Below are 22769 nucleotides of genomic sequence, written 5' to 3'. Positions count from 1 at the left end.
AAAAATCATCGATGTGTTTCATATTATATATATTTGTTACTGTTATTCCAATATATTTCTTGCTCTGCAAATGTCAGTAGTCAACTCGTAATATTAGTCAGCTTGTGTTGCTCCTCGTCAATACCGCCACGAATTCTCAAATCTCATCCAGCTCTGGTGTGATGGCATTCACATAATAGGCCTGGCCCTCGACGAAGGGCGACTGTAGAGATTAAAAACATGTGTCGTGTAGTCTTAAGGGATTATTTTGACGAAGTTTCAAGAAGTTTATTTTGTTCCAAATGCTTCCTTGGACCATACTAAAAGCTACTTGTAAGATATAGGGAAACGCTTCGGGTTCAGAACGTCACAGACGCCGGCAAAGCCCAGCTAAAACCAGTCAAGTGCAGGGCAAGACAAGTTCCATCTCACTCAGCCTGTTACTCCAGAGCTACCCAATTAACCATTACTATAACCCACCCAAATACAACCATCCAACTCTCCCCGGCCTAGGAATATGCCTATAGTACCCGCATCACCCTCGCTCCTGTGCCACCGCCCTATCAAACATCACTGACAACCCTTTATGTCTTTACGCTATCATTGGATACCAAGTCTTGTAGTCGGTGAATGACCCGGCCAATGACACGAAAAGTTCGCAAGTTTTTCGACGCCTGCGTTTCCTTCATAATTTTAAAAAGCATTAGGGGTCACAGGTTCCCTTGTAGTTGTGGGGACGAGTGATGCTTACCCGAAGCTTTTATTATTTTGTTCTCATGTGTTTTACCATATTGTCGGTCATTCGTCCAAGGATCTGTGTCAGATCTGAGAAAGACGGTCTCCTGTTCGGATCCTCATACCAGCACTGGGTCATCAGAGCATACCTATAGGCGCAACAAAAATGTTCATGTCACAGAGGAAGATTTGGAAAAATAGGCCTCTGGTCATCGTATCCGTAAGAGATTTGCCGCAGGGAGTGCCCTGTATGCTACTCATGCTTTATCAATTTTAAGTTAAATCATACAAATCATACCGTGAAATCAGATGTTCCTGCCCCCTGGGTATGCCCCCCCCCCCCCCCATTTAAAATTTTGAATTGAACAAAAACATATATTATCGTTTGCCTTCAGTGCCCCCCCCCCCCCCCCCGATGCTCCCAGATGTTTAACCCTAGTTATTCCACTGGCCGTCCAGCTTACATTTCCTCGTCACAGTTGCTCGGCTTGGCCATACGGTATCCTTCCCTCAGTTTTCTTTCCAGTGACTTGTTGTGGATGGAAGGGTATGGTTTTTTACCTTTGAATCAAATGAAGCTAAAAGATCAACATTGGCCCCCGTTTCCTTTCAGGATAAAACTAATTGCTTCTTTACAATAATGTGATAAAATCTTCCTGAAGGAAAGATATTTCAAGAACGTTTTGTAACAGAAATTGTAATTATCATACAGTGAAACAATTATTGAGTGAAATTATTCTTACCCAAAGACGCAATCTCCCACAGAAGAATTCCAAAAGACCATCTAACAAATAAAATACCAAAAAAAACCCATGAAATATAAGAAAAGTTTATACTTATATAACTCAATGACATGCTAATATAAGTGGTCAAACTGTTGGAGCAGTGTGTTTAGCTGGATAGAACAACAGAACGGGTATTGCGTAATTTTGTTTTTTGACTTACACATCACTCTGCGTCGTGTAGCTTTGATTGACGAGGGATTCAATGGCAAGCCAGCGAACGGGAACAGGTCTCTGGCAGAAAATAGAAGTCAATCAATCAAACGTATATAACAGGTGTCTGCAATTTTCTAAGAAGCACATGCATGAAACGGTACAATAATTAGAAAACTTCAAGAAATATGAATTTATTCCTGGCAGGTCCAGACACGTAATGGTGTCACTAAAAAAAAACATAATTGCAAAATTCTGCAGCGGTGAGATTTGTATAATAATTATACAGCCTCAAATGATTGATATTTCCGATTTGATGCTAACTATACCAGAATTGAAAAAAAATACATTGAAGATACCTTTGAAGTTTGGACATAAATGTCACCCTCTCGAGAAAGTCCAAAATCTGAAATCTTAGCGACCAGATCTTCCCCGAGTAGGATGTTCCTCGCAGCCAGATCTCGGTGAATAAGCTGTTAAAAAAAAATCATTTTGTCAATAGAAAAAAGTCAAAAAGGAAGATAAGATGTAAGCATTAGCGTCCATGAAAACACATTTGAGACCTGTCACAATACCGGACTGAGTAAATGTCAATTTGCGGGATTTGCTTTAGATTTATACCATTTTCAAATTAATTTGAAAATATCAGTACAACTTGACAACTTTGTCCTGGATTTGCAGGTTTTATTTTTAGGTAGTCACTAGAGCTGACGTGTTAATGTCTAAAGTACTAGCGACAGGCTCAAATTAATTTGAAAAAATCAATACAACTTGACAACTTTGTCCTGGATTTGCAGGTTTTATTTTTAGGTAGTCACTAGAGCTGACGTGTTAATGTCTAAAGTACTAGCAACAGGCTCGTTGCCAAGGGGGGGGGGCAGGAGGCCTGACGAGCAACTGCGACTGCCCCCTCCCCCCCCCCCCCCCCCCAATTGGCAAAAACCATAAGCGTAAACATAAGCGTGTTTTTTTTTCTTGAGGTGTGCCCCCCTTGTTTGTACTATGCCTCCCCCCACGACAAGTAAGATTTTGTATTCATTCATTACAATAATTACATCCTTTTCACAAACATCTTACCCCTGTTTTGGACAGATGCTCCATTCCCTTTGCAACATCGAAGGCAAACTTCACCAGCTGATCCGAGGACATGACTCCCCCATCCGGAGCTGATCGAACTGATCGCAGGTAGCTAAGCAGGTCACCGTTAGGTGCGTACTCCAAGGCCACGTACAGTACATCTTCACGAAAAAGACTACAGGTCAGACTGACCATCATTTGGTCTGCACTATTGCAATTCGATATGAAGGACATTATGGACAATAAAGGAATGCTTAGCAAAGTAGGCCTAACGTTCAGAGTAGGCCCACTAAATATAAACCATAAGACAGTTCATGTTGTCCAAAGGAGTCTTGGACGTGCTGTCAATGGACGATAAATACATGCATACATTGAAATAAACCTATGTCCATCTCACATTGTCATCCTATTTTGTTCACCCTGGGTATGGAATCGGGTCAGGTCGCGTGCCCAGAATAGGTATACCATCATCTCTACGTCATGTTTACCATCTTTTATAGCTTCAACATATTCAGGTTTACTGTTATCCTTGGCTGTTAGTTCAACCCCAGATTAAATTCTATCCTTTTCAAGGGTCTTATGATGCCAGTTACAAATTACCCTTACCTTGATACCGACACGCCCCCAAAAGAGAGACGACATTAGGATGGGAGCCGACGATGGTCATGGCGTGGAATTCTGCCAAAAAATTAGCCCTATCGCTGTTATCCGCCTGATGTCCTGCAATGTTAGAGAAATGACGAACACGGAGAACAGAGAGACGGTATAATATCATCTCATCTTTTAATGGACAAGGAACGACACTGTCTCATTTAAAACGTAAATGATGAACTACCTTTGAGCATCTTGATAGCAGCCCTTGTGGATTTTCCATCTATTTTCACGGCTCCTGATCTAACTTCACCAAAGCATCCTTTGCCGATAACTTGATCGTCTAGAAGAACATCGCGCCACGGGATCATCCAACTGACTGCCCAAGGTTGATGCATTAAGTCCTCATCAACTGAAGGTGTAACAGGTAGTGGGCTAGGGACTTCGTACCCAGGTAAGTCATTCTAGTTTACATTTTAAAAAGTAACAGATGTGTTTCACTCAGGTTGCAAGTACACATGTAATGGGATTTTTGGAGGGTGTTTTTTTTTTTTTTTTTTTTGGTGCGTTTGAATTCAAATCCAGGCGTAGAAAATAGGGACGGATATAGCTTTCAGGAAACGCATATAGAGACGGGGTTGATATTTGAGTACTGGAAAACGACTCAGAATTAGTCATGAAAAACGCAAAAAAACCTGCAAGGGCTCGAAGCGAAATGCATTGACTGCACATGGGCGTAACTGAAGCCTGAATGATATTGCATTTTTATCAAATTCTTGGCTAATAATGTGTTAGCTTCCCCGTTATCTTAATGAATAATGATTTCTTGTTTTTAAAGGTAGACCTATAAAAACTAGAACGGCTTGCTTTGGAGACTCTCCTCCATTTTTTTTTCAATGCAGAAGGAAAACCACTGTTAACAACAGCTTTTTAAAAGACATCGGGGTACAAGAAACTTGCCATTTCAACATTTCCGTCCTCACGCCTGCTTCTTTTTAATAGTTTGACCCGCCTCCTCACGGCGTAGATGACGATTGCAGCAACTAGAATGGTCAATAGTGTGCTTAACACACTGATCACAATAGCACTGGTGATGTTGTATGGAACGACGTCGCCTGTAGGATGAAGGGTTTATCATTCGATGTTAAAAAGAACCAACATAATTATGAATTATTTATATCCTAATTTTGAAGATTCATATGACACTAGAATTTACCAAAAATACGAAATCACAATTTGAAACCAAGCACGGAATGTCATTATAACTCGGAAGGTTAAAGATCGAGACCCTTAAATTACCCCAGCTGAGTTGCAAAAGTAAGTGGAAAGGATTCTGTCGGGGGAGATCATACTTCTGGCATCTCAATGAGCCTACTGTGTTAGCAAAACGGTGGGTTTTGGAATTAAGTTCACTTGATAATAAAGGGTATTGTCGTGATGAGTTCGTCATTTGTCATAAGAAGTTCGCACGTCATGGAAATCGCGCTGCAAATGTGTCACACATAACTACTTTTAATTGGATTTTTGTCAACTCTTACTTCGCACAGTCGTGAGCAAAGAAACCGAGGTACTCTTCATGGTGGTTTTCCATGGACCAGTCACATCCGAAGTAGGGTGTACTGTCAAAGATAACCAAGCTCAAAATTTCATCAAAAAACAATGGGTCAAGAGTCACTTCAATCTTGTCTTAGTTTAAATTATACCCCTGACATCGACAGGTTAAACACCATTAACTTAAATAAGCACATCTTATAAAATGTTGTGGTTACCTATACAAAACACCGCTGTCTCCTGCAGAAGTGAAGCAAAGTAGCCCTTTCCAAAAGACCTTTAAAAACAGTTAAACGTCTCTTTTCTTGTTACCCAACAAATTGTATTACCTGTTGTGGTCGTAGGGTTCATATCATCTTCGCCCTGCAATGGTGTTGTTCGAGGCAGGTTGGTGGCACCGAATGCTAATTAGGACAGAAAATGTTATTAAAAATTCATATATATATAGTGCCTATGTGTCACTTATCCCACAAGCCCAGGACTTAGGTGGTTATTGGTCTATATTAACTCTGTTTCAAACGATGCGATGAGGAAGAAGTTTGTATTTTGGCTAAGTCACTCTTCCAGTTGTTGGCTTATTATGTTTGCGATAGTTAATCGTACAATCACCTTTTTTATTATTAGTCGTTTATTTATTACCAAAAGTTAATTCAAATGCCACTTTGAAAGGTACCACACTGACATGACACGTGTGCATCGACTACATTGTTCGGCAGAGTGTGTGACTCAATCACCTGAGGTGATGGTGACAACGAAGGAACAAATTGCCTGGTTTCCTGCCGAGTCCATGAATACGTAACGCACTGTGGTGCCACCAATCGGGAACAAAGAACCAGGGAAGTGGGATCGGGCCAGTTGTACCGGTAAGTTGTCGTCGTCGGCAGCCGTTGGCTCATCCCACGTGGCTGTGCCGGTGGTGGATCCGGACGGGGCAACCCCGGAGACAGCTGTGGGACAGCCGGTGATGACTGGGACACGAGTGTCAGCTGTGGAGTGAATCAAACGTGGAATTATGAACGGGTCGATGAAAACAGAGCCAAAAGCATTCGTCTCATTTTGCATGTAGAGGTCTACCCTTTATCCATAATTATTATTCGGTTTTTTTTCTCAAAAGAATTAATGGTATACCTGATTACAGTTAAGGTTTAACAAGGCCTATTAATATTTTTTGAGTTAAATAAGACTCCTGCTTGTTCAATTAGGTGTCTTTTTTTCTTTCAAACTAATTTTATTGGGAAAAAAAGAATGCAGTTTCACTTTTGTCGATGGTCCTCTCTTTGGTTGATACTGGTTTATGTATCCTTGATATTACTTCACACATAGGCCTACAACAGGAAAACTAGCAAAACTTGCCAACTAGACATCATTACTGGAAATAATCACTTACCTATGACATTAACAACAAAGGCACAGCCTGCCGAATTTCCTGTCGGGTCCCTGAATGTGTACACCACATTTGTCATTCCGACGGGGAAGCTCTGGCCTGGTGAGTGGCTTGCCGTGACGGTTACTTGTCCTCCAGAGTCATCCGTTGCGCTGGGTTCAGTCCATCTCACAATTATCGTTGGTGCGCCTATCGGTGATCTGGCCGTCACATCCGTCGTGGGACAACCACTGACGACTGGGGCTGTTGTATCCGTCCCTGACACTGTTCAAAAATTCACATTAAAAAAAGCGGAATAACTCATCTTTTTGCAATCTAATGCACAAAGGTTGTTTTAAATATGCATGAAACCGTTTACTTGTCTCTTAATATTTTTATATTAAGAGCTGTTACAGACACACCCGATGGACAGCCACTGACTGTAGGTGCAGTCATATCACCTCCACTACCATCTGTTCCAAGATTTTAGTTACAAATCAAAGATGTAAAATTAGTGAAATGAGGCTCACTCTGGTGGTTAAGAAGGAAATGGTTAGCTCAAAAATCACCAGAAGTGCAAGAAAAGTTCATCTTTCTTACCCTTACCTGTGACTGTGATAGTAAATTGACATGTGGCAATGTTGACTCGGGCATCCCAGAATGTGTAGATTACTTGGGAGACTGTGTTAACATTAAATCTTTGCCCGGGATTGTGAGTACTGGATACATTTGGCTGAGCTCCACTGTTGTCTGTTGCTGTTGGTGGTGTCCAAGTTACAGTGGCGTAGGTTTGACCAGCATCCGGGTTGACAGTTATATCGGCTGGGCAACCACTGATGACAGGAGCTGTCATATCTACAACACCCACTGCTCATTAATAATAAATGATATTTTATAAGCCAACACAACGCATAAGCTCAATTTTAAGACAGTGATTGGTAGAGAGAATGTTTATCTCGATTAAAGTGCAAATGCGACAATTGAAAATAACTCTAATTTAAGTTACAAATAAAAAAATGTAAAATTAGTGAAATGAGGCTCACTCTGGTGGTTAAGAAGGAAATGGTTAGCTCAAAAATCTCCAGAAGTGCAAGAAAAGTTCATCTTTCTTCCCCTTACCTGTGACCGTGATACTGAATTGACATGTGGCAGTGTTGACTCGGGCATCCCAGAATGTGTAGGTTACTTGGGAGACTGTGTTAACATTAAATCTTTGCCCGGGATTGTGAGTACTGAAGACCATTGGCTGAGCTCCACTGTTGTCTGTTGCTGTTGGTGGTGTCCAAGTTACAGTGGCATAGGTTCGACCAGCATCCGGGTTGACAGTTATATCGGCTGGGCAACCACTGATGACAGGAGGTGTCATATCTACACCTGCACGTCAACAATAAACAATATTTTATAAGCCAACACACACGCATAAGCTCAATTTTAAGACAGTGATTGGTAGAGAGAATGTTTACCTCGATTTAAGTGCAAATAGGGGAGTCAGGTTGGCGTAGCGGTACTTTCCTCGCCTTCCACCGCTGTGACCCGAGTTCGAATCCCGCCTGGGCCAATATGTGGATTGGGCTTTCAGTCCCTGCCTGATTCCGTGGGTTTTTCCCAGAACATTCTTCTGGGCTTTTCCTCCCAACTCTAAAACTGTTATTTCTTCTCATTGTCTTCTCTCTACAGGTTTCTTCAGGCTTGCGAGCTACAGTGCCAAGGGCGCTTTTGAGGAATCCTTGGTTTCATTACCAGAAATGATTAATAATAATAATAAAAATAATAATATATGCAACAATTGAAAATAACTCTAACGAAAATTTGAGTTTTGTTGCTTTATTTGTGAAACAAACTTCAACAGTAACACTGCAGGATGCACGATTTGAGAAGAAATAAAAAGCATGCACTGCCTAACTGTTCCATACCGTTATATCTTCTTAGTGGAAACTTTTCCAGCCTTTCCCTGTTTTGTGATTATCTGTTTCTGTATAGTGCTGAATCACAAGTATAACCACGCACGCAGGAAACAAATTTCCAAAGTGAAACAGCATTTGTACGTGAATCCAATTGAAAAAAGGAAAAACTTACTTTGAACATTGACAACAAAGACACATATGGCCCGATTGTTAAATGGATCCCTGAATGTGTACTGAACCGTTGTCATTCCAAGGGAGAAACTCTGGCCTGGTGAGCGGCTTGATGTAGTTGTAACTACTCCAGAATTGTCTGTTGCTGTAGGTTCAATCCAAACTGCTGTTGCTGATGTTGCACCAAAAGGAGCTAGTACAGACACACCCGATGGACAACCACTGACTGTCGGTGCAGTCATATCACCTCCGACGTAGGCTTTATAACAAAAGATGTTCAATTGGTGAGATAAGTGTCACTCCGTTACGGTGATGGACCTTGGGTCTAATTTGCAGGAGACACTAAAGGAGGCGTTGTTTTCTATACAGGACACCCAATGGGTAATTGTTTTAACATAAGAGCTCATTTTTATTTGCCTTTTACCTATTTCTGAGCAGGATGAGAGGGGCTTGGAAGGTGGAGAGGGAGAAGATGTGAATGTCACTACTTACGATCACAGAAGTATTCCTCGCTCGTGTAAAAGCACCTTGTTTCTCCAGAGCAAGGGTTACTCTCGCACGGGTTGGATACTGTTGGAATCAAAGTCAAATGAAAATTGTAGTTTAACAAATAGGCACCAGGAACAGAAAAGAAGTTTTAGTTGGTGACATTTCTTTTACTTGTAACCATTTAGTTAAAGTTCTTTAGCAGTAGTACAATCGTTGAAAGAACAACTTTGTGGGGTGACATTCTGGTCTTTGTCAACAATGAGGGGGTACTAACAACATCTGTATTGCCCACTGATCTCTTTATAAAGACTGGATAGTGGATGCCCATTCATACACCAGTCACATAGTTGAGGCGCCCTGTGATTGGCTCTTCTGACCCCTGCATGCGATCAACCCCCCTCTCCCCACCCCCCCCCCCCCCCAAATATGCCACGGCTAACCTGTGCGCGGTATGTTTCACATGTGCACGTAAAAGAGTGTTTCAACGCATTGCCTCAGTGCGGAAGTGTTTTTTTTTTTCATCATTAATATTTTTGCGAAAAAAAACAACCACAGCCTTTGAGTGCAGATCATGCATGCTATTCAATGATTGCACATACGATATTGACAACAAAGTAACAGCCTACCGAATGAATGCGGTGCATGCGGGGAAGGTTATACTTCTTTCTCCTCCTTGCTCTATGGGTGCAGACCAGTAACTCGGGACAAAATTGCCTACGCCGGCAAAATCACGATTTGCATGCCCTCAAATTCTTCAGTATTAGAGCCGGTCAGGCTTGTTTGTCATCTTGAAGCACTTAGGCTGCCCAGACACCCTACTAGCCATTTTGATGGGATTTCATCAAGACATGAAAGCTACAGTCCAACACAACGGCTCCAAATCCAGGAAGTTTGACATTCACCGGGGCGTCAAACAGGGGTGTGTGCTTGTGTGGCAGGGCCACATAGTTAACTTGCATTAGCTTTTGGTTTTCAACATAGGAGTCCCTCCCCCTGACTTGCATAGAGTCTTAGTTTGTGCGAGTTCCCCAAGTGTGTCATTTTTCACGGTTACATTTTTTTCTTTTAGGTGGAGAATCCGGGTACTAGTGCACTGTTTTTTTTATATAACTTAGCCAGGAATTTTTAAGGTAGGACATAGAGACAGGTCATAGTTAGGGAAAACCAATACAGTGTCGAGAGTTGGGAGTATATTGATTGCGATGACGCAGACGCCGAACCAGCACCGAACAGCTCACCTGATATCGGATACCCCTCCGCAACTGACGCCCCAGACAACATACGCAGTTACTCCTGGGCTTGGTCAATCACCGAACATGGAAGGAGCACACCGTCAGTTTCCACATTTGGTTCCTCCATCAGAAGGAGTGTCCCCTCTACGTCTTGCTGGTATAGATCTACTCCACACCGTGGCAGAGCAGAGAGGACAGGGAGCTCCAAGGATGTTGACCACGCATCAGGTCAAGAGCGTGCCAACATTTAGCGGGAAGGAGCGACACGGCCCCCGACTGGAGGACTGGATCCGGGATATGCGGTTCCTCCTTGGATGCAAGGGAACAGCCCCAGGGATCCTCCAGTTTCATGAGGCTGTCAGACACACAGGAGGAAAAGCGAGAGATGTGCTGCTGAACCTTGAGAGTAGGACACCAGAGGGTCTAGACGCGGAGAAAGCCTTCGTCGAGCTGCTGGAAGAATACGGGGAAGACAAAAGTGTCCTGTCTCCCGTGGCCAAATTCTACGCCAGGGTGCAGCGGGGAAACGAAACCCCAATGGAGTTCGCCATTGCTTTGGAATCCACCTTGAGGGAGGTTGAAGAGACGAGGCGGCGCCGGGGACAGAAGTCCGAGGAAGAGAGCCGAGACAAGATGTTGGCGACCCAGTTCATGGTGGGTTTGAAGAACCTACACTACAAGCAGAGGTTGGCGCCGATGCAACCGAGGTTTATGGCCTTCCGGGACGTACGCCGGGAACTTCACATTATTGATGAAGAGGAGAGACAGGCAGCAGACCTAAGACGACAGCAGACGTCCTTCTCAATGAGCAAGGTTGCTCAAAGCTTGCCCCAAGTTAAGGCCCTGGGTAAAGACGTAAAGGGGCCAGCCCAACCCGTGAAGGAGGTCGTCCCGGTCCCACTCGGGCCAAACGACCCCAACACTCCGATAATCCAGCAACTCATGACGCAACAACTGGAGGAGATGAAGGGGATGCATCGTGGTCAGATGGAGGCCTTGGACAGAGTTCTCCAGGAGCAACGCCAACATGGTCAACGCCTTGCCCGACTAGAGGGTGCTGTTTTCCAACATCAGCCCACCCGTCAGCCCCAATCGGGCAAACCCCCATATACTGGATGTTTCAACTGTGGAGATCGCCGACATCTAGCAAGAAATTGCCCCCAGCTTAACCACAGTGAGCAACCACAGCAGCAGCAGGCCCCCACCACTCAGCCTATGTTAAATGGACAAAACCTGCGGATGTAGGGCAGTCGGCGGGTTTAACAGGGAAGAGCCCACTTAACACTAATACATATATATCCATCAATAGCCATGTGAAAGAGGACCGAACGAGTGGTGTGGAGAGGACAGCTGAGATACCAGAAGCTGGGCCTGTCAACAGAACAGAGATTGGGTTCTCTGGAATTCATTGTTTCGCATTAATAGATACAGGCTCGCAAGTAACCACGGTGACCAATGAATTCATCCAGAGATATCCTGAGCTCAGACTCCAACCACTCCGTACCTCCGACGTGTCCATTTTAGGAGCCGGAGGACAAGTTGTCCAACACCTAGGAGTCATAACGGTCGATGTACATGTTATGGGTCAACATATCCGAGGGGTTCCGGCCTTTGTTGTTCCGGCAACTTCGTTCCGCCTTGACACCCCTGTATTCATTGGCACCAATGTCATACGTGCCAGTCGGGACAGGATGAAGGGCTCTCATGGGTCGAAGTTCATGGAGAAAACGCAACGGTTGTCCCCCAAGTGGTTCCAGGCTTTCCAGGTTGTCAATGAAGATGGGGCAGACCTTGCTAAGGAGAATGGAGACATTGGCATTTGTAGATATGCAGGCAGACATGCGCTGGACTTGTCACCTGGAGAGAAAGTTGCTGTTCAGGCATGGCTACCAAAGTCTGTGCGCAAAAGAAGTATTACTGCCATGTTAGACAACAGCCTCACTAAGGAGCTGGCAGTAGGCCGCACACTGGTTCAGGTGCAGGGCTCCAGGGTGTCAGTCCAACTCTGCAATTTGTCTGATCACCGGATGACTCTCCGGAGAAACTCAAAGGTAGCGACCCTCTCCTGCTTCAAGTTGGTCAGTCCAGCGGCAGTGCAAAATGAGAAAGAGACAGTCATCATGGAACAAGTTGCTGTCGACACCAGTCCAGTGCCAGAGGTTGATCTGCAGGGTGCTGACTTGACCCCATCTCAGAAGAAGGCTGTCGACATGCTTCTATCTCAGAATGCAGATGTGTTCTCCAAGGGGCACTTAGATGTGGGTTCGACTACCACAGTGGAACATGAAATACCACTGAGTGACCCAACTCCATTCAGGCTCCCCTACCGGAGAATTCCCCCAGCCCAGTACCAAGCGGTAAGAAGCCACATCGAAGAGCTTAAGGAGGCGGGAATAGTTCGACATAGCCAGAGCCCTTTTGCGTCCCCCATAGTTGTGGTAGAGAAGAAGGATGGAACGATTCGCCTGTGTGTCGATTATCGGAAGCTGAATTCCAGAACCACCAGGGATGCATTCCCACTCCCAAGGATTGACGAGGCCCTTGATGCCCTTGGGAAGGCAAGGTACTTTTCATGCCTAGACCTCACGTCCGGCTACCACCAGGTGAAAATGGCACCAAAGGATCAGCAGAAGACAGCATTCACGTCTCCCATGGGGTTGTATGAGTATACCCGCATGCCGGCCCTTTGGCCTTGTTAATGCTCCAGCTACGTTCCAAAGGTTAATGTCCACTGTATTTGGTGACATGACTTTCGAGAGTCTCCTCATATACCTTGATGATATAGTGGTTTTCAGCAGCACCATAGAGGAACACATGGAACGTCTAGGCAAGGTCTTTGCTCGGCTGAGAGAACATGGACTAAAGTTGAAACCCTCTAAGTGCCAACTGTTCAGGACTGAGGTTCGATACTTAGGCCATATAGTGTCTGCCAAGGGGATTGCCACGGATCCTGAAAAGGTCTCCATCATGAAGAGTTGGCCTGTACCCACGTGTAGGAGAGGTGTGAGGAGCTTCTTGGGGATGACTGGCTATTATCGGAAGTTCATCCAACACTATGCCAATATAGCAGCTCCTCTCTTCGCCTTAACTGGGGGAAAACGAGGTGGCAAGGAGCCAACTTTTGTCTGGACCACTGAGTGTCAAGAGGCCTTCACCACACTGATGTCTAAGCTGATCTCTGCACCCATCTTGGCGTACGCTGATTACAGCCTCCCATTTACAGTGCAGACTGATGCCTCCAGAGACGGTCTAGGAGCAGTTCTGACGCAGACACAAGAAGGCAAGGAGCGAGTGCTTGCATATGCTAGCCGCTCTCTGTCCGCCGCCGAAAGGAAATATCCAGCACACAAGATGGAGTTCAAGGCACTTCACTGGGCGGTGACAGATAAGTTCAAGGACTATCTGTATGGTAACGAGGTGACTGCTATGACGGACAACAATCCGCTCACGTATGTGTTGAAGAAGGCCAAGTTAGATGCCCAAAGTCATCGTTGGATTAGTGACCTCGCCCAGTACAACCTCAGCATTGTGTATAGACCAGGCAAACTGAATGCGAATGCCGATGCATTGTCCAGAATCCCCAGGAATGATGTACAACAGATCCTGAATGCAGTTGATGAGGTAGACAAGGAGACTACTCAACATCCAATAGCAGCTCAGCAGATGGTTCCTCAGGAAGGAGACCCGAGCACTTCAATGGCGGAGCGTACGTACTCTGAAGAATGCGCTTCCTCTGGGTCATGTGACGTGTCTGAAGGGCCTGAGGCCAGGGAGCATGCAACAGTGGGAACTGTACTTGAACAGATACCAGGCGTAGCAATGACACAGCAGGACTTGGACATCAGTCGTGTGACAACTCTTAAGTTGACACGAAAGTCTAGACCAAGTAAGAGGCAGATGAAGGCTGAAGCTCCTGCAGTCCGCAGATTGTTGAGGTCATGGGATAACCTTCACGTGAAAGACGGTGCACTGTTCTACGTCCATATCACAGAGGATAGAGACAACTATCTGCCCATCCCCTCGAAGTCACTGCGACCCCAGGTCCTGAAACATCTCCATGACAAGATGGGACATCTTGGATTCGAGAAGACAGTCCAGCTAGTACGAGACCGTTACTTCTGGCCCGGCTTATATTCTGAAACGAGGGCATATGTCGGGAAGTGCAAGCGATGTGCCCTAAGGAAACTACCGGACACTTGGCGACAAGCACCCCTTCAGAGCATCCAGACAACCCGACCATTAGAGTTGGTCTGTATAGACTTCTTGTCACTGGAGAGGTCGAAAGGTGGTTTCGAACACATCCTGGTAGTGACAGACCACTACACCCGGTATGCACAGGCGTACGCGACGAGAGATGAGACTGCAAATACAGTGGCACGAGTCTTATGGGAGAAGTATATCAAGAACTACGGCATCCCTGAACGTATTCACTCTGATCAGGGGAGATGTTTTGAATCAGCTATAGTGAAGGAGCTGTGTAATCTCCTCGGTACTGTGAAAAGTAAAACGTCTCCCTACCACCCCCAAGGCAACGGGATGACGGAACGTTTCAACCGGACGCTATTGTCTATGATGGGAACCCTTGAACCTGACCAGAAGCCTAACTGGGCGATGCACTTGCAGTCGATGACTTATGCCTACAATAGTACGAGACATGAGACAACAGGCTATAGTCCATTCTATCTGATGTTCTTGAGGGAACCTAGGCTACCCGCGGACCTTGTAACTCCAGGGGAGCCAGAGTCAGAGGAGAGCCGTCCCCAGTCCCTGTACGTCCAGCAGATGCAGAAACACCTCCGGAATGCCAGCGAAAAGGTGAAGCTCGCAACCAAGAAGGCACAGCACAAGCAAAAGTTGAACTATGACAAAAAGATTCGTGGAACCGAGAGAGAACTTCAGCCAGGAGATCGAGTCCTTGTCGCCAACAAAACACCAAGAGGCAGAGGTAAGCTGAGAGACAAATGGGAGGAAATACCTTACATCGTCCTTAGGCAACTGGGAGACTTGCCAGTGTATACCATTCAGCAACGTGGATCTACGAAGACGAGAAATCTACATCGAAACCTACTGGCCATTTGTCCTTTCGAGGTAGAGGATGAAACAGATGAGGGTCTACTTCCACCCCTTCCGCAGTCCCAAGATGTGGACGGACCTCAGGTTTATCTACTTCAACCCCCTCCACAGTTCCAGGATGAAGATTATCCTCCGCATCTCCATCTACCCCCACCCCCACATCAGTTGCAGGATGAAGAACCAGAGTCATCCTATGGTAGCAGTACAGCTGATGAGTCTGAAGTGTCCACTGATAGCTCCGCTAGTTCTGACAGTGTATTGGAGGTGAGGACCAGCCGACGACCAAAGAGGGGCATCCGTCCGCCTCGCAGGTTTGGAGACTGGCAGTGAATAGTTAATGAATTATGCCCATAGTGGTCACACAATTTTCGAGGATTCTAGTAATAAGTCTTGACACTCTCCTTGCGCCATTGCTAAGGATAGCAATGTATTTTAGTTGGCGAGTGTGTGGCAGGGCCACATAGTTAACTTGCATTAGCTTTTGGTTTTCAACATAGGAGTCCCTCCCCCTGACTTGCATAGAGTCTTAGTTTGTGCGAGTTCCCCAAGTGTGTCATTTTTCACGGTTACACTTGCTCCCACCCTGTTTGAAATCTACTTCTCTGCATCACCTCACCGTGCATTTCCTGACCCCTCAGGAGTACTGCTCCACACCCGCAGCTCTGGGAAGTTTTTTAACCTCTCACGCCTCCGTTCAAGAACAAAGATCAGAAAGGTTCTCATCAGAGAGCTCTTGTATGCAGACGACGCTGCCTTTGTTGCACAATCCGAAGCTGAACTTCAAGACCTCTGCAACTCTTTTGCCAAAGCGTGCTCGGAGTTTGGCATGAAGATTAGCCTCAACAAAACAGTAGTTCTCTCTCAGGGGACACCAGCTCCACCCAACATCTACATCAATGGTTCAGCACTAAGTGTGGTAAACAAGTTCTGCTACCTTGGTTCCACGATCACTAACAACAACTCTCTGGATGCGGAGATCGACACTCGCATTGGGAAGGCTTCAACCACCTTTGGTCAGCTTCGTTCCCGCGTGTGGGACAACCGGGACCTCTCCATCAATCTTAAAATCCGTGTGTACACAGCTTGCATACTGAGTGTCCTACTTTACTGCAGCGAGACTTGGGCCACATACAGCCGCCAGGAGCGACGCTTAAATTCATTTCACTTCCGTTGCCTTCGTTCCATACTTGGCATCACCTGGAAAGACCGCGTTCCGAACTCCACCATCCTTGCTCTCACTGGAGTGACTGATATGTTCACCATGCTGAGAGTACGTCACCTTCGATGGACCGGTCATGTTCGCAGAATGGATGATGGTCGCCTCCCTAAGGACATCTTCTACGGTGAACTGGCTGATGCCCCACGTCCTCGTGGTCGTCCTAGGTTGCGCTTCAAGGACGTCCTTAAGCGAGACTTGTCTGCCTTTGACATTCCGCATGATACCTGGGAGTCTGTTGCACTGGGTCGCTCCTCCTGGCGCTCTGCTATCCACTCAGGGCATTCAGTCTCTTCAAAGACCTACATTGACGATTGTGAAAGACGTCGAACTCATCGTCGTTTACGACGGGACAGGCCAAGATGATGAGAGAGCATTTTGAAGGCCGTGAACTTGATGATTTGTAAAAAGAGAAGGTTGGAAGCCGTGCAGAGGACTGCGAGCTCGTATTTCCGTGAAATGTGGATGATGTAGGTCATAAAATGGCTCTATTTTGCAATGGAGCGTAGGCGTCCATTTTCAAAATGGTGATGGGCTTCAGGACTGCTTTTAGGGGTGATCATCTTTGGATGTTTGAATGGCATTTCCTCCCAAAAGTCATGGTTAACCAAAAGAAAATTGAACAGAAATTGAAAGATGATGAAGTAAGCTTTAATTTGATGTACGTCTTGAATACCTCAGAGAGTTGTGAGTATTTTTCCTGAATTTCTGAAGTGGGGGCATTTATCACTGAGATCTATGTAAATTTACTTACTTGTCTGCAACCCTATGATTCGGTCGACTGGTCTAGCGCTCACTGATGCATCGATGCGCTTATCGTTTCGTACACGGCCTACTTTCTTTTGTTCATGTACTAAACTACCAACCTGTGACATTGACTGAAAATATGCAGCTGGCTTGATTGCCGGCCCGGTCAAAGAAGGTATAGGTGACTTGAGTGACACCCAAACTGAAGCTGTCTCCCGGTCTATGGCTACGTTCAGTATTGGTAATGCCAATGTTATCAGAACCTACAGGCTCAGTCCATGTGACTATCACACTGTCGCTGTCGGACGGCACCAGGGACTGGCGTTGATCCGGGCAACCTGTGAAAGTCGGAGGTTGGGTGTCCACTGTTGGAGGAAAATTATTCACTTGGGTGAGTATTATGATTCTACAATCCTGGCCAAATCTCGCTGAGCCCCCCCCCCCCCCCCGCCCCCGTTCAATGTTGTCTCTCATTGCGCGGTGTGTGCTCCATCAGCTGGAGAGAACAACATTGACCGGGGGAGCGGGGGAGTGGGTGACCGTGGCAGGCTCAGGAAGTGTCCCAACCATTTTGGCCGGGATTGTAGCTATAACAATCACGCCCCCACCTTAATGAGATTTTGCAAGAGGAAGTTACGGTTTAGCACACAAGATCACCAGATTAACAGAGCATCAGTGCAGTATGTAATGCTGAAATGGGGTATGACCTAGGCGATCGTACGATGTGTTTGCATCCAATTACAACGACGAGAAATCCTATTCGCCGAAAATCTGTCAAATTATCGCTCAAAATTGTTGACAGTTTCCCACTTCCGGTTTGCAATAGCAGGTGATGATTGCAAAGGTAGGCTCTCTGGAGCAGATTTGCTTCATGGAATAACGAATAATTCGGATACTTCGGGGGATTAACATGACGAAAATGTCTGCCTTGCCAGACATGTCAAATGATTGTATCAAGTCGCCCCGGCCCCCTGGCTAATTTGTCCTTGATTTTGTTATTTACTTACATCTTCATTTCTTTTTCTTTTTCCACTGACAACTTTTTAAAACCTGCAAACAATACAAATTTTACGACTGCATCCCGCTAGAATGTGAAAACATTCATAACCCAAGACACGAGGCTTTCATCAGAGGTTGACATAAACCCAAATGGCAGGACCATTGTTTTTAATGAAATTCTGCATGTAGCACTTTCGAAATCTAGGATATAAAGGCTCAATTAATAAGCTGTATTTTAGTAGAAGAATCATTTAAATCGCTCGTGTACTTTTCAAGTTACGAATTTTGAACACAACCACCTTTTTATAATTCTGTCCACGGATCACAAAAAGGTCTTTCGGGGTCTGCACATGAGTCCGACGCCCCATAGGTCCGACGCCCCATAGGTCCGACCGACGCCTCATACTATAGTCTGACGATTCATATTTTAAAGTCCGACGCCTCTTAAGTCCGAAACATTGTTTGTCCGTTGCCGGAATTATGAGGCGTTGAAATTACTAGTCATCGAACGTACGGGTACGGCCCCGTTCTTTCAACAAAACGAAAACAATTCACATTCATCCCAGATTTGAAAGTGCTACATGCAGAACTTCGTTAAAAAAAATATTGGTCCTACCATTTGTGTTTCCTTTTTTTAGTCATCCTGTACACTTTGCTCAAGAAAGAAATAGACTAGCTGTTGTAACGGAAGGTATGCATATCAATTCACAAGGGAAACCTCTGTAATAAACCAATTGGACGAAAAAAATTTAAGCCATTATTTTCAGGTGGAACTGGAAAACTACGGTCTTAAAGTCGGGGCGCGCGCGCATCTTGGTAACACTATTGGTCGATGGCTGCCGCCGAACTAGTCTGAACCAATACACTATTTATAAGCGGCTATACTAAAATGTAACCTCATACCAAATGTCAGCCTCGTTTTTAGCATGATTCTTACCATCTGGTAGGAAGCTGTCTTCATCATCATTACAAATCCTACATAAATGTATACTCACGAATGACGTTGATAGTGAGTGTGCAGGAGGCCATATTTCCAGCTCCATCTTCAGCAGTGTAGGTGATTGGGTACGTGCCAAAATCAAAGGTGCCAGTGGGCTGAGGATAATTTGGGCTGGTGGTCACTGTGGGTTGAACACCACTGTCATCCGAAACGGTGGGATTGGACCAGGTGAACGTCATGACCTGAGTGATCTCTCTGACGTAACCGAAGATGTTTGCAGGGCAGACAATGGTTGGAGGGGTCGTGTCCCCGCCTGAGACTAAGACAAATGGAAATGGAACTGTTGTTATGGACTCTTTGAGTACATCAGATGGGGCAATTGTGACCGCTCACAGTGTAGTCCATTGGAGAGAATAAAAGGGGCACTCAAATCCCCGAAATGTTAATGTTTTGGAGTGTTTACTTATCCTATTTCAAACATCTGGTTGAAAGGAAACCTAATGTCGTACCGACAACGAGAAAAGACGGAAATAACCCGCCTTTTTATATAATAGCACATGACGAAGTACGCATCCGCTTTTACCTGTGTTTTCACAATTTCAGTCAATGTACAATACGTTGTGGAGACACTACACTCGAATTTACGAGGTATTTGTGGGGACCGAAAATGCTGCGGGGATAGCAGAAAGTCCCCATAACTCGGTCCTAATTTGCCTGACTGTTTAAAAGGATAGTTGTACTTTGTGTGGATGTTTTTATCCTATTTTTGTTAATGATCTTTCTGATTCTGGTTTTCGTTTCAGGAGGCAGTGTCCCCTTAAGAATTGACGCATTTTTTGCGTGCGCATGATCGATTTTATTTCGAGTAAGAGTTGTGACTTGCGATATAGCACACGAAAGCTACGTGCTGAGCAAAAAGTCCCTTGAGGCTAGCTCAGCACGTAGCCAGGTTCGCCGCACATGGTGAGATTTTCGCATTGCAAGGCGACAGACTGTTTCCCCCAGCCACCCCCCCCCCCCCGCCCTAAAAGGATGAGGACCGGAAGCTGGCATCCTTAAAGCCATTGATTGAATCACCTCTGCGCGCACATTATGATTGTTGTTTTCAAATCGCTGTTTAGCTCTGTGCATGGACGGTGATTAGTTACACGATTATCAAAATACTCACTCTTGTCTTACCACAAAAAATACGCAAAATCATCAGTGTCTCCATGAAGGTAACATTCAAGCATTTCAACCACTTAGGTTTTAAATACTGAACAGTAACTTCTGGTTGGGGGCAAATATTACCGTTGTGATTTTCAATTTAGGAGGCGGGATTTAGACCTGTTCACGTAATGCATACATCAAGAGTAAACAGCCTCGACTCTAAGCTTGCATGTGTGGCGAGCTTAAAGGGAAGATACAACATTTGCAAACATCAAAAAGCGAAATGAACAAATTATTACGAAATATCTTAATGAATTGTTAAAGAATGACAGTCTAAACATTCTGTAAAATCATGGCTCCTGGTGTGCTGACATTTTTAAGAAAACTTGTATTTTTCCAACACTGGTCGGCCGACCAGCGTTGGAAAAAAACGGCTTTTTCTAAAAACAGCTCCTAATTTTCATATTTACTTATTCCACATTTCCTTTGCAATTGCTTACACGCCTGTGAAGGGGTACAAGCCTGTAGACTGATACTCTGACCGAACAATTCCCCAAGTCTAATTTCTCCATTTTATCTTAACCCTAAATGGGCCGGGGCAGAATCTGCTTTTTCCGCGAAAGCCTCGAATGATAAATGTCACGACCTGAGCTGTTATGACTTTAAGCCTCGAGCCTTGCACATCTTTTGATACCAAAAACATAAACATCGGACCACGGCGAAATATTTACCGGCGCAACGCGCCGTGAAAACTGAATTTCCCCATATGTGTAGTGTACACAGAGCAGAATTACCATTCATGCATATGAATAATGAATTAGCCACAATTCCAAAACCCTTTGACCTATAGTCATGAAACTTCTTGGGTATGTTCATGATAAGTTATTGATATGCATGTACCGAGTGTCTTAATTTTGCGTGAATCGATGGCCGAGATCGTACGGGAGGGGCACGGAATCCACCCCCCCCCCCCCCCCCCCGGCTGAGAGATGGTCAAAATAGCCCAGCCGGGGTCAGGAAACCAGACTACAAAAATATGGTTGGTTTTCTTGGATTTTCCGCCATCTCCGAACCCAAAACGTGAAGCAAGTCAGTTTAACAATATTTGCTATTACATACTAATCCTCCAAATCCAGTTATTTAAATTGCAACAAAAGACGTAAAGTTGCCGACTCCAAGTTATCAGACATTTAAAAATAGAAAAGGCCGGGGTTAATGATTTTGGGCAACATTTAGAAGGCGAACGACTTTCCCTTAACAGTTGTTGACAAAAACCGCCCGATCATAAATCTCCTTTAAGTTTCATTTTAAAAAAAATGGCGTCCTATATTCCTCCTTTAAATAATACAAGCAGTTTGGGCCTTTTTTAACGATACTAAACATCCATGTCGTGCCCTCATTTGTTGTTAATGCCTTCAACAATTTAGTAGGCCATGTTGCTTTTGTGTTTCATTAAGAACACTCAACCAACCGGTTCTTTTCAGAACCAAGCATCTTCCAAGAATATCTTTCCATATGGTGTTACCCGCAAACTTTATAATTTATTTAAGAAGTTGAATTACAATCAGTCGGAAATTGCCTAGACTGACAGAGAGGACGAGCCAGCTACCAATACAAAGGCCCAAAGCTGCGTACAGGCGTACTTTGACTGAGGATCAGACCAAACATTAATTTGTTATGAAATATGAAAAACAGTTAAATTAACAGAGGAACCACTTCAAAGTAGCAACACAAATTGTATCATGACATACATCCAAGCACTAACCTGTTCGAACTTGATGAACTCCGACAAGAAATGAGTAGTAAAAAACTGCCAAAGCAAATCGCAAAGAGACCTTGCCTTCCATATTTACGGATCCTTAACCTCCGCCCCGAATTCGCTTTCCTGAATGCTACTATGGCGTATACCGACAGTCCTGATCTGTTATTGCAGTGTTCTGCACTAACTGTACTTGCAGTGGAAACAGGAAACGGCACAACATTTTTTGTTTTCTTTATCGCTTCAGTAGGTTTGTTTAATATATATATATATATATATATATATATATATATATATATATATATATATATATATATATATATATATATATATATATATATATATATATATATATATATATATATATATATATATATATATAACACTCCCTTTCATCCCTTTCATAGCACTCCCTTTCAAAAATACAAGAATGCCAAAAATAACTGGTGCCATGGCCTGAACGTCACGTCAATTCAACTCGTTTTTCTTTTATTTTTGTTTCCTGGTTGCACTTGTACCGCCAATACGTGGTGCAATGATTGCACCTACTGCTAAATGCAAACAAGGTTCGCCATTTCTGGGTAAATGCTAAGATTCAAAGTTACAAGTGAGGCTTGATGTTGCCATGCAAAATGGCATGGTAAGGCACAAAATTGTAACCATGATTATGTGTAATAACATTCCTGGTGTTATAATTGCTAAGATTTTTATTTTTTACAGTATAAAATAGGCCCGTTTATAACATAGCTTACATTTTGTAGCGTACGGTAGGCCTTCAATTATTTGGGGTTGCCTAACATTGCAATTTCACTTGATGTAACCTTGTATGATTAATTGAAACATACATGTAAATAAAACA

The 22769-nt window shown here is 44.5% G+C and overlaps 3 protein-coding genes across 3 annotated transcripts; 1 reads left to right on the top strand and 2 right to left on the bottom strand.

Annotated features, from left to right (window-relative positions):
• Positions 1–136: 136 nt before the first annotated feature.
• Positions 137–6331, bottom strand: LOC119728138 (angiopoietin-1 receptor-like). The gene is made up of 10 exons (XM_038200212.1): positions 6256–6331; positions 5603–5854; positions 5198–5272; positions 4301–4432; positions 3333–3446; positions 2727–2887; positions 2009–2122; positions 1660–1730; positions 767–863; positions 137–202 (listed from the first exon to the last, which is right to left on the bottom strand). Exons 1-10 carry the CDS (start codon positions 6329–6331, stop codon positions 137–139), a joined length of 1158 nt encoding a protein of 385 aa, XP_038056140.1.
• Positions 6332–9997: 3666 nt separating this feature from the next.
• LOC119728137 lies at positions 9998–11272 on the top strand. The gene has a single exon (XM_038200211.1). It carries the CDS (start codon positions 9998–10000, stop codon positions 11270–11272), a length of 1275 nt encoding a protein of 424 aa, XP_038056139.1.
• Positions 11273–17174: 5902 nt separating this feature from the next.
• LOC119728135 (hyalin-like) lies at positions 17175–21998 on the bottom strand. Its single transcript, XM_038200210.1, has 3 exons — positions 21917–21998; positions 19058–19321; positions 17175–17428 (listed from the first exon to the last, which is right to left on the bottom strand). Exons 1-3 carry the CDS (start codon positions 21996–21998, stop codon positions 17175–17177), a joined length of 600 nt encoding a protein of 199 aa, XP_038056138.1.
• Positions 21999–22769: the final 771 nt, after the last annotated feature.

Source organism: Patiria miniata, unplaced genomic scaffold, assembly GCF_015706575.1.
Source record: "Patiria miniata isolate m_02_andy unplaced genomic scaffold, ASM1570657v1 HiC_scaffold_20, whole genome shotgun sequence".
NCBI classification, from domain to species: domain Eukaryota; kingdom Metazoa; phylum Echinodermata; class Asteroidea; order Valvatida; family Asterinidae; genus Patiria; species Patiria miniata.
This window is presented reverse-complemented; position numbering and strand designations above follow the sequence as displayed.

Bases quoted from the DNA above. Each gene is read 5' to 3' on its own strand.
- LOC119728138 (XM_038200212.1), bottom strand. From the start codon at position 6,331: ATGACAAATGTGGTGTACACATTCAGGGACCCGACAGGAAATTCGGCA. The intron at 3,447-4,300 runs GTGAGGACGGAA...CTAACATTGCAG, and splicing joins ACTATTAAAAAGAAGCAGGC to GACATCAGGCGGATAACAGC. The intron at 2,123-2,726 runs GTAAGATGTTTG...TTTTTTTAACAG, and splicing joins AGCATCTGTCCAAAACAGGG to CTTATTCACCGAGATCTGGC.
- LOC119728135 (XM_038200210.1), bottom strand. From the start codon at position 21,998: ATGGAAGGCAAGGTCTCTTTGCGATTTGCTTTGGCAGTTTTTTACTAC. The intron at 19,322-21,916 runs GTTAGTGCTTGG...CATTTGTCTTAG, and splicing joins AGTTCATCAAGTTCGAACAG to TCTCAGGCGGGGACACGACC. The intron at 17,429-19,057 runs GTGAGTATACAT...TTCCTCCAACAG, and splicing joins ACTCACTATCAACGTCATTC to TGGACACCCAACCTCCGACT.
- LOC119728137 (XM_038200211.1), top strand. From the start codon at position 9,998: ATGACGCAGACGCCGAACCAGCACCGAACAGCTCACCTGATATCGGAT.